We start from the raw sequence: 12,274 nt of genomic DNA on the forward strand, positions 1-12,274 counted from the left end.
ATATGGATCCAAAATCTGAACTAGGTATTATTGATATTATTATGGTCTATTATTCTTTATTATTAATTTAATAATACCATGTGGACTTTGTTTTGTTATATATTAATACAGAATACAGTTGAAAATAGAATCTTATTCTGTTTGACTGAAGAATCTTAATTCAGTCACCATTCTTAAAAGCAAATAAACTGCTGTTCTAATAATGTACGAAATGAAGAAATTATAAAGCCAACAGTAAGATCCATCAATTTCACTACTTTCCCAATGCTTGCTTATTCTAACAAATTATTATTATTATTATTATTATTATTATTATTATTATTATTATTATTATTATTGCTTTTCTTACAGGTTCATGGATAAAGGCATTTTTTGGGTTGCCATATTTACATCCAACAGAAGTATCAGATGCCTTTACTCAACTAATATCAATGACGCCGGATGATACAGGGCATAAATTTTCCGATTACGTCCTAGAAAACTACATAGAAGACGGTTGCAAGTAAGTAGCTTCCTTTTGAATTTCATCTATAGTAGCACATGCTTCAATAACTCTTAATACTGCAAAAACTGTTGTCCTAGTTTGAACAAAACATTAATGGTTGTGCTGATATGGTATTTTCTCTCAATGCAACTTAATTATAGTGAAATTTTCTTCTGTCTTCATGTAAGACGTAGATTAAAATGCAGGTTTTGATAGTTGTAAACAAATTACGGACCAAGACTATAAATATTTCTTGAATCTAGTGTTATAAATGTTTTAGTGTTTTATATAAATTGTCAATAATTGTGTGCATGAACTAAGGATCTTTTTATTTTATTAATTTTAGGTATCCACCTGTCATGTGGGCGTCTATACCATCCACGATGCGTCGGACGACAAATGGACCAGAAGCTTTTCACAGACATTATAATAGTCAATTTTACTTCCCTGCTCCTGATATTCATACGGTGATTTCTGCTTTGTTAGAGATCCAAACGGAAACTGCCATGAAAATAACGTCCATATTAAAAGGAATTTCAAAGGCCCAAAGACCAGCAGAAGTCAAAAGGAGCGAGTTTGTCATGAGGAAGTATGCTGAGTTCAGGAATTCGCAGAGAAACTATGAGAAGGCACGTATGACATTTTTAAAAGCTGTAGGATTTAAATTTCAAGCATTCAAACTGTAAAATGAAATTTTCTGTAAATAAGTATGTTGCTTTGTAAATATTAGAATGCAATAAAATATATCTCATAAAGGAATAGCTTTATACATTTCATTTCGATGCAAAATTTCACACAATTCCTTAAATCCTGTTGTTGGCAACGTCGCGGCGGAAATTTGCGCAATTTCAGCACTTTCTGCTCCTCGTTAATAAGACATAAATTACTTAGATTATCAACGATCTAATCTTTAGAAAAATTTGCGCAATGTCGTTGCATCGGGAACAAATCCCTCATCCGACTTTGCACCTGTGCAAAATTCTTCGAAGCTCCATCCTATTTCCACCCCGCTGCAATGAAGTAGGTAGAAAACAATTTATTTTTAGTCACAGTGAGAGTGTGATTACATTGTTTATACATAAGGGTAGGCGTTTATTGGACTGTTTTGTGACGGAAGGCAAATGCTAGAAATGGCCAATTCAGAACATGTGAACAACACAACTTCAAGCGTCATAACTTAACGCTTTGCAATATCTCTCATGGACATCAATCAAGGTTGCAGACTCCATATTAAAATAACTGAAATTTGTGTTCGGTTTTTCTTAATTCGTCTTCGTCCATAATACTTTACTTTTTAAAATGTATTTTTCTGCATATTAATTGAGGAGCTCTATGTAACATAGGCCCATAACGAGGAAACATGTTCTGAGAAAATTGCATGTAAACATTTCAAATATAGATTTATTTTTATTTAACGTTTGTACATGTGCACCCTACAAAAGAAACATAGATTTATTCTTTTTCTTCTATCAAATACAAAGAAACTAACAGTTTGTTTCACTATAACATAAATATGAATATTTTTAAAAAGGCTTTTATAGGTTTTTTTTTTTTTTTTTTTTTTTTTGAGAGAGAGAGAGAGAACGACTTTGCAGAATTCTCGCTTATAGTTATCGCAGCAGTCGTGTGATATACTTTGTGAAAATTAATTTAGAAACGTAATTGCAAAGTACGGAACAAAATATAAAGTGAACAGAACAATATATGCGTAACAATAATACATTAAAGTAGTCTATGCATTATGTAGAAACTGGGCATGTAACAGTCCTGGGCACTAGAAACAGTTTATACATTATGTAGAGTTGGTAAAACATACTCATAAAGATATCTTCTGCATCCCCGCTATGTGGTTTTTGGTTTACGGTTTGGACTTGACGGAACACTTTTTCACACCAATCCACAGCATGTGGGTCCAGAAAGGGGAACAAATTCTGTATGTCTCGTTCTTTGGCTCCGTTCGTCCACTCTATAGCAGGCCTGACAGCACGGCATTTGGTTGTTCCTTTGAATCACTTCTGTAAAACTGAGCAAACGAATTTTCTTGTTCTCCAACATTTAAGTTCATGTAACATTTACCTTTACAGCACCTGTCCGTTAATGCAAATTGCTTTTCGGGAATATCTTTGCCACTACTTGTTGTATAGCTCTCATTTAAGTTTCTTTTCTCTTTCTTTACATTATAATCGCATGTTGACTGTCTCCTCTCTTTCTTCGGATTATAATTGAACTTGTGCTAGCAAACTGCGACATGTTCAACGTCGTTCAAACAACTTTCCCACCAACATAACTGCAGCAGATACTCGCTTTCGTCTCACGACAACCTCTATTCCTTTACTGTAAGAACATCAAGACTTACGATATCGGAATGAAATTTTGCAGGGGTATAGAATTAATACCAAAGAATTTAAAAATGCAATCTCCCTAAAACGGGCCTATGCAGGTTTGGGCCCTATTACATAGAACTCCTCAATTGAAAAAGTACGTAACTTTGCGACTATATCATAGAGTCATCTCTACTTCCAATAATGAATTAATAATACTCGTTCCAATTTTTAACAGTAACAAAATACATAATAGATTTACTTACTTGCTATTGAGATATTTTGCAATTCCTGAACGAAAGACGTCTTCAGTAAGTGAAAGATTCAACATTCGAATGAGCGAGGCAGCTGTCAAGATCAAATTATAATAAAACATTAATAAATTATCTGTTGTTCACTCTCTGATACTGAGGCAAAAATATTTTGATTGATTATTATCGAAGCTTTAGTAATCATGCATGTTAACAGTTCATTGCTAGGGATGCGCATGAGACGAGTCGAGACAGGATTTTTCTGACAAAATTCGAGTCTAGACACTTCTTTTCCAATAGAAAAATATACATCACTTTTACAGCACATTTTCGAGTCGAGACAGCCATAAATTTTGTCTCGTGCGCATCCCTATTCATTGCGAATTTTTATTTTTTTAAATTATAGAAAGCAAAGCTTTATCAATATTTGTGGTTTACAAATTATACTGGTGGAAGCGCCTTTAAGAACAACCCCATATACATCAATTCGAATGAAGTTCACTCTGCGGAATGTGTGTCTCTAACTACGCGATCAGCTTAAAGATACCACCACCACACCGGCTGCTATAACGTCTGTAGAGAAACAGTTACTAGTGGACTAGTGTATATCATACTCTGTATCTGCAGTGCTAGCATGACGTCAATGAGGCCCATTGTTTTATTAAGCGACTAACAAGGGAAAAGCAGGCTTTGGTAAATGAATTTCGAGGCCATCTTTCGCGTGGTAGTAGTGCACATTTAAAGTGTTCATATTACAAATTGAGAGAGCACACTACCCAGAAATAGTAGACAAAAAGCATCTTAAAGTTTCCGACTCGACGCAAATATGATATGACGCGTTAAGTTATCAAATGATGGCGCGGCAGAGTGAGGAGCATCTACACCTCATATGCAAAGGCTCCCGGGTTCAATTCGCACGTGAGTCATTTTTTGTTTTTTTGTTTTAACCAATATAGTAACCATTTGTAACCACAAGTAAAATATTAATTCAACATATGTTTATAACGCATAAAACAATAGAAATGAAATCAGTTGTAAAACCTTGCAATGTTCCATGTTAACTAGCGACAAAATGTAACCTATTCCGTAAATATGTTGATATCACGAGTTATCACGATATCACGAATATATTACGTTTGATATATTCTAATACTTTTTATATTTGATAATACTTCCTAATAAAGGTTAATTCACACAGCGTGCCGTTTCATGCGATGCCCCTCCGTGCCGTGCCGGGTCTATTTGCTCTCAAAAAGGGACAAAACTGATTAGTTCAGAAAAAATAATAAACTTATATCTAAAATTAACATTACATAATTAAATCAAATGTTTAAATTGTTTGCTGTTCTCACAAATTACCGAATTAATGGCTTTCATTATTTCTTTTTTTCGGAAACCCTTAGTATAGTTAAAAGCATCTACATTTCAAATTCACTGAAATTCAATATTCATAGAGGGCTTGATAATCAGAGTTACCAATTGAATGTAAATTAATAGTTCTTGAAATAATCAACTTATAGCCTTCGATCTTATTAATAACTACTACTTGGGCAACTAAACTGATTTAAAACTCAATGCAAAATTAAAATACCTTTTTGATAATAAATGCTGTTGAACAATTGTGCTATCTGCGAAGGATTATATACATCCACTGATATTTTGTGAGATGATCTTAGACTATCTTCCTTCAATGCAGGATGTAAAATTTCTGGTAAGAATCTTTCATTCATTAACCAAGACGGCTTTACCTATTAACAAAAAAGAAATAAAACAAAATTCATTTTTTAAAAAAAATAAAAGGAAAAATTTCAATAAATGGAACGTTCAGAGCACAAGGGAGTCAAGTCCAATAAAGAGACACAACGTTTGTACAGTACATGGAGAAGTTAAAACGGTTTTTAACATTATAAGAATTATTTGCAATATCTAGACATCATTCTTTTAAATTCTGAAAGGAGCTTTAGATAGAGACCTTTAAAACGCAATACGTCCAAAATGAAGGAACGTGGACTTGATTCCCATGTGCAAACGCAAAATATTGGAGTGTTTGTTCCCTGAACTATAAAAACATCAAATCAAATATTTAGAGGAAATACCCAAAATCTTGCAAAGATCCCTTATTAACATAGAGAGTACAGTTCGCCAGGAAAGTGGATAACCATTTACATAATTTCTAAAAGAAAAAAATCGAAGTATGTGAGCTGATTTGAACTAGTGCCATCTTAAGAAAGCCATATACTACTTAAATTAACCGAAATATTTAATACGTACTTGGAAATTTGTATTTATTTAGAAAGTTTTTGACAAACGGAATAATACGAGAGCGAGTCAATACATAGCTGCAATATTTTTCTGTTTCTTTTCACGTTGGCTCTACAGCATTGTGTGCTCATGAGACTCTAGGTGTCATTGTTAGCTTCGCCTATAGTAGGTTGCAGTGTTATCACGTCAGTCCGCTTTGCTCTGTTGCAAAGTAAAAATGTCTGCGCACTCTGTGTTTATCAAAGGACAACATTCTGTCATCCGTTTTTTGTGGTCTATAGGTAAACCCGGAGCGGAGATTCATAGAAGACTTTCACAATACGGGGACAATGTGTTGCCGCACCAAAGTATTTATCACTAGATTGAACAGTTCAAAAGTAGTCGGAACGAGCGTGAAGGATGAGAGAGCAGATCGTCCAGGTACAACAACAACTGATGACGTTATTGAACGAGTCTGTGCTTGGATTCTGTATAACAGACTGTTGATGAAGTGGCAACCCATATGGAGATTAGTTATGGTTATGCATATGACATCATGCATAACAGGCCGAACTTTTACGAAGTCTGTGCGAGATGTGTTCCGAAAAAAAAAAAAAAAAAAAACTCGATAAAGAGCACAAGCGAATCCGTGTGAGAATCTGTCAGCACTTACTGGATCCTTATGCTAACGAAGATGATGCGTTTCTGCGCGAATCATCACTGGAGATGAAACGTGAATTCATCACTTTGAACTAGAGATGAAATGTCACAGCATGCAGGGGGCCGCGGTGGCTCAGTGGTAGAGCGTTCACTTCTGATGCATGGGGTCCCTGGTTCGATCCCAGCTCGCGCCAAGTGAAGTTTGTGGTGGACAAACACCGAGTGTGTAGGTTTCCTCGGGGTTCTCCCGTTTTCTCCCACTTTCTTCGTTCCACTACTTCATTTATTTCTCATCATCACCGTCTCCTTTAGTCTAATCGGCATAACACTGGGACATAAAATATTTTTTTTTTTTGCCACAGCATTCAATGGAACCACTCTGGATCTCCCGTCAAGAAGAAACTCAAGAGTCAACCTTCTGCAGGGAAAATGATGCTCACAGTGTTTTGGGACTCAGAAGGGCCAATCCTAGAACATTACCTGGAACATTAATTGAATCAACAATAAACAGTAAATGGTACATAATATGCTGGTAAGCAAGTTGAAGTCTGCCTGCAATTTGTAATAAACGCAGAGGTCGATTGTCGGAAAACGTTCTTGTATTGCATGAAAATTCAAGTCCACATACCGCCGCGTTCACACTGTCAAACTCTTCAGATGATGCGTTTCAAGGTGTTGGAACGTCCTCCATACAGTCCCGATCTCGCCCCGTCGGATTACCACATGCTTGGTCTACTTAAAAAAGCTCTCAGAGACCATCGATTCAGCTTCGATCAACAGGTGAACGAAGCAGTGCATTCGTGGCTTGTTGCGGAATCAAAAGCCTTTCTGTAGAGGGTATCGGAAAACTTGTGTAACGGTGGACCAAGTGCATTGAAAAGCAGGATGACTATGTTGAAAAATGATATAAATAAACACATTGTACTCTTGTGGTAATAAGTAATAAAAATTAATTGCAGATACTTATTGACTTATTGTATAAGTGTATATCCACTTTCGCTGATGAGTCAGGAAACTGTGTTTTGGAATTCAACACTTACGTGATTCGTGGCTACATACTGAATGAAAGTTGCGAATCCTTCATTTAACCAAGTACTATCCCACCATTCAGGAGTTACAAGGTCTCCAAACCACTGGTGGGACAATTCGTGAGCAATTCTTGTAGTTGCAGTCTCAAAATCCAATATAGTTGAAGTATTCCCTAGTAGTAAATCGGACTCCCTAGGAAGAAAGTCATACAACAGAAAATATTTAAACACAGAAAGGAAAATACGTATCTCCTAAGCAATAACTAAACAATTAATGAATTTGGGTTTCTGAGACGGTAAAGCCATGTCGTAATTTTCACAGTATAGTTTTATGTATTACAATTTAAAAACACATAAGTCACACTTATTCATAAAAAGAATAGTTTTTCTTTAAAAAAACATAAATCCGGGCTAGTTCTGGAAAGCCTCAATCACGCCAAATTTAATCATTGTAGCCCTACAGGAACTGCTCAATAATTTATGTCAGCTTGTTACAATGTTTCACTTACGGAATTAAAAACAAAATCACTGCTATATTCTCCATACGTACTTGATTAATATAATATAGGCCTAAACAACGTTTCATACTTCAATTCTTTTTAGCTGAATTAAAAACTAAAACTTAGATGCACTCTGCACAACACTCCCTCTCTTTTCGTGAAAATAACTGAAATTAAAATCAACACACCAGTAATTCAATTCTATGTTGTTTTTTTCTTCGGAGGATATTTGTGTTTTATCAATTCTTCTTCTCTTTCTTCCAAAATGTTGGTATCCTTTCTCATACGTCATTTGTATAAGATACACGAAATTGGATCATATTCTAATAGGAGAAACTCGTAATTAGATTGATGACACAGGCCTACAGAAAAAAAAATTTTTCTTGGTGCCTAAAATTTTAGAGCTGATTTTAACTATGTGTGGGGCGCTGAATCCAATAATGTAAGCAGTTTTTTTTCTATCAGCTCTACTTTGGTAGATACAGGCTACTGTACCAGTAGTGTTATTTACGTTACAATGTATGTGGAAGAAATATTACAATCCAAAATAAATATGTAAATTATAAATGATGTAACCACTATTTCTGCATGCTTCTTGCAATAGTATACAAAATAAGCAAAAGAAATACAAATATTCTCGTAATAACAAGTTTGAATATGATCTTATAAACTCTGCAACTCAAATAAATCCTACTGTGCTCTATAGAGATTTATATTTGGAAGAACGGCGCTCTTTTCTCATTAGTGCTGCTATCTGTCGGTACTAAACGGAAACTAGTCATATAGTAGTTCCAGGAACGTCCACTAGATTGCATTGGTATTCTACTTGGCTAGTGGATCGTAGTTGTTGTCTTGCAGGTGGAGTGACATGTTGGAACATGTGAGTTTTGTTCTGAAATCATAACTTGTATCGCGTATACTAAGGCTTTATATTTAACATCCGTGTTAGTGGCCTGAACATAAAATGAGTTCAAGTCGAAGAAGTTGTGTTAACCATCCTGATGTGTTTTGCTACATATGTGGTGAGTACACATTTAAAGACAATAGAAAACATATCAGTGACTTTGTAAAAAAAGCATATCATGCATATTTTGGTGTACGCCTAGGGGACCAAGATAAAACGTGGGCTCCACATATTGTGTGTAAAATGTGTACTGAACACTTGCGACAGTGGACAACTGGAAAAAGAAAAAGTCTTAAGTTTGGTGTTCCAATGGTTTGGAGGGAACCCACAAACCATGTTGATGACTGTTATTTCTGCCTGGTAAATGTTACGGGTATGAATAGAAATAACCGGAACAAGTGGACATATCCTGATCTGCCTTCAGCAAGACGTCCAGTTGTTCATTCCGATGAAATACCAATCCCAACTTTTCACCACTTGCCAGAGCTTTGTGAGACTGAAAACGAACGTAGTGAACATTCTTGTGACATGGATGATGGAAGTGACAGTGATTATGAGGGAATGTCAACAATTCCTCAACAGTTTAATCAAGATGAGCTAAATGATCTAGTTAGGGACCTTAATCTTTCAAAAGAATCGTCTGAATTACTTGCTTCCAGATTGAAGGAGAAAAACGTACTAGAACAAGGAATTAAAATCACATTCTACCGAACAAGGGAAAAGGAGTTTTTACCATTTTTCACTGAAGACACAAATCTCGTATTCTGTCACGATGTTAGAGGTCTCCTAGAACACATGGGTCTTCCAGAATACAATCCAGATGATTGGCGCCTGTTTATTGATAGCTCCAAGCGAAGTTTAAAATGCGTCCTTCTACACAATGGCAATAAATATGGCTCAATTCCAATCGCTCATTCAACACGACTGAAAGAAGAATATGAAGCAATTGCTTTGGTTATGGAAAAAATTAAATATCAGGACCATCAGTGGGTGATTTGTGTGGATTTAAAGATGGTGAACTTTCTTCTTGGACAGCAAAGGGGCTACACAAAATATCCTTGTTTTCTATGTCTGTGGGATAGCAGAGACAAAGCAAACCATTGGTCAAAAAAAGAGTGGCCGCAGAGAGACGACATGGTTGTTGGTAAGAAAAATATTATTAACATGCCTATTGTTGAGTGTGACAAAATCATTTTGCCACCTCTACATCTCAAGCTCGGTTTGATGAAGCAGTTTGTAAAGGCGCTAAATAAGGACGGGCCGTGCTTTGCTTACATGGGAAACAAGCTACCTCAGATCAGCACAGAAAAATTAAAAGCTGGAATATTTGATGGTCCCCAAATAAGACAACTCATGAAAGATCCGGCTTTCGTGGAGTCCATGAATGAGACTGAACGTAGAGCTTGGACCTCATTTGTAGAAGTTATCAAGAATTTCCTTGGCAATAATAAAGCTGATAACTATGTTGAGCTAGTGAACCAGATGCTTAATGCATTCCAAAACTTGGATGTAATATGGGTATCAAAATTCATTACCTGCACAGCCATTTGGACCGTTTCCCAGACAACGTAGGCAGTCTGAGTGAATAACAAGATGAAAGATTTCACCAAGATATTAAAACAATGGAGGACCGCTACCAAGGGAGATGGGATGCCCATATGATGGCAGATTACTGCTGGAACCTAAAAAGAGACTGTGCAAAGAAACATTCAAGGATGTCACGAAAACGAAGCTTCCGAAGTGTTGAATAGATCGTTTTGAACAAATTATTTGATTTTTTATTCATAAAAACTATTATAAAATGTAGTTACAGAGTTATTATGTACTTGATGTTTGTGTTTATATGGTTTTCATTATTTTCAAAGTGTTCCAAATAACAGATTTAAATGTCATAGTTTTCTTTTCACTTACAGTAAAACAGCACCTATGCAATTTTCAACGTTGTAGCAGGTCAGTCTTGCAATTCCTATATCTCAAAAACTAAAGCTGTTAGGGGAAAACTAACGCCATATTTGGATTCAGCGTCCCAATTCTACTTCAAATCAGCTAAGAAACACCCGGCACCAAAACCACTGTAAGCCAGTGTGATCGTTAAGTTGCTGCACCCACTTGTCTGTAATACGAAAAATTAAAAACAAGATATTGATATAAATATACTTTTCTTTGTTAGAAAATAGAAATTGCCTGCCATATGTCCAATGTTCATAGACTCAGTTGCAGCGTTCATGCAAACGTAGACGTAAACAGGTCTCTTTTTATCTAGTTTTACATAAGTATTCTAGAAAGAAGAAAAAAAAAAAGCTGTTGGGAATACATTTCCTTGGATGTAAAAGCAGGGTGCTTTGGACGCATTTTTGGATTTCTAAAAGTAAAGCAGTTTGGGATATAAATGTAAAAGTAGGCTGTTTGGTTTGCATTTTGGAATTGTAAAAGTAGGCTTTTGGGAGTGCATTTTTGGAGATGTAAAAGCAGACAATAGTTCAACCTTACAACGTAAAGCAGCAGTTTTTTTTTTTTTTTGCCATCAGAACATAAATGGAGAAGTTGACTGACTAACATATTTTTTATCATTTTATTTGATTTCTTTTTTAATTTATTAATTGAATATTATGTAACCTAATCAGTAAAAACTTCCCTTGACTGATCGAGTAACCAGCTCCACTGATTCTTGATTTAGGTATTTATGGTCTACTTATAATTTCGCAGTACATATTTGAAAATTTTCTGGAAAATCCTGTGAAAGACATTACTTTATAATTTGGCCCGTTTCAGTATTAGGAAGAAGAATTCTTAATTTACGAAACCTACCTGAAAGATATAAGACCCCATCCATCTGTTCCTGTTTCTGACAACTCAGGGACAACCACAACATCCATCTTTGGCGGCGAGTACGATGCATTGAAGTATTCTTTGTAGAAGGAAATAAAAGACGGACCAACATCTGTTGCATATTGTCCCTCCTGAAGCACGGACTTCCGTGACCAAAGTTTGAAGGTTGAATTTGAAGTCAAATTTCCAAAATCAAATACTGTAAACGCTAATAAGTATGTTGACATATTAGGTGAAACTTCATAATAATCCCAAACAAATCCGGTCATATTTCTTCTGGAAAAAAAGAAAGCACGAATTAATACAAATTTCGTAACATAGCAAACATTATAGAACATTGCAAAACCTACATGCTCGGTGTTTTGATCCAGAAGAAGCCTTCGATAAAATATGACATTCTGACTTGATGTTCAAACTTCTGAACTTTTCTCTCTCTCTCTCTCCCACATTTCAGTTATTTTTATTTTTACATTGCGTTGACTGTTTTTTGGTTTCTTGGTGTCGTTTATGGTAACTAAGATAACATGGTTCTGCCGCAGGCAGAATGTATTGAGATTATTTTGATGTCAGGAGAGCGAAGCACAAGGATCGTTGCTGAAGATTTTAACAACTGTCACCCAGATAGAACACCCATTAGCCATACAATAGTAAGCCGCTTCATCAAGAAATTCAGGGAAACAGGGTTTGTGACCAACAAACCAAATGAGGCAGGCCATGTACGGAAACTTACGAAACAACGTCAACAGCAGTGTTGGCAGCATTTAGGAAGAGTCCGAATCGAAGCACCTGTCGTTTGTCCCAGAAAAGTGGTGTTACTCGCACACTTATCATAAGTGTTTTGTTCTTGCATAAGTGAGACTCCTACAAGATACAAGTGCATCAGCACCTGTTAGAGGGTGACCCAGATCGGTGTTTGGAATTCGAGAAATGCGCAATATAGCAAATACGCCAAAACCTCCGTTTTGCTTACGACGTCCTATTCACTGACGAAGCCAACTCTTATTTTTCTGGTAAGGTGAACAAACAGAATGTTTATTGTTGGTCGGACACCAGTCC

The 12,274-nt window shown here is 35.8% G+C and overlaps 1 protein-coding gene across 3 annotated transcripts in view; it reads right to left on the reverse strand.

Annotated features, from left to right (window-relative positions):
- LOC145678733 (aminopeptidase N-like) overlaps window positions 1-12,274 on the reverse strand; it is a 166,124-nt gene that overhangs the window by 58,544 nt on the left and 95,306 nt on the right. For 2 of the 3 annotated variants that reach the window (XM_081749180.1, XM_081749178.1), the window contains exons 4-7: window positions 11,198-11,494; window positions 6,998-7,178; window positions 4,648-4,804; window positions 3,072-3,153 (exon numbers count right to left, since the gene is read on the reverse strand). In XM_081749180.1, the coding sequence (XP_081605306.1) occupies window positions 3,072-3,153; window positions 4,648-4,804; window positions 6,998-7,178; window positions 11,198-11,494 (717 nt within the window). The remainder of the gene's footprint in view (window positions 1-3,071; window positions 3,154-4,647; window positions 4,805-6,997; window positions 7,179-11,197; window positions 11,495-12,274) is intronic. The other variant, XM_081749179.1, reaches the window with a different exon arrangement.

Source organism: Thermobia domestica, chromosome 2 (genome assembly GCF_964235325.1).
Source record: "Thermobia domestica chromosome 2, izTheDome1.hap1.1, whole genome shotgun sequence".
In the NCBI taxonomy this organism is placed as follows: Eukaryota; Metazoa; Arthropoda; class Insecta; order Zygentoma; family Lepismatidae; genus Thermobia; species Thermobia domestica.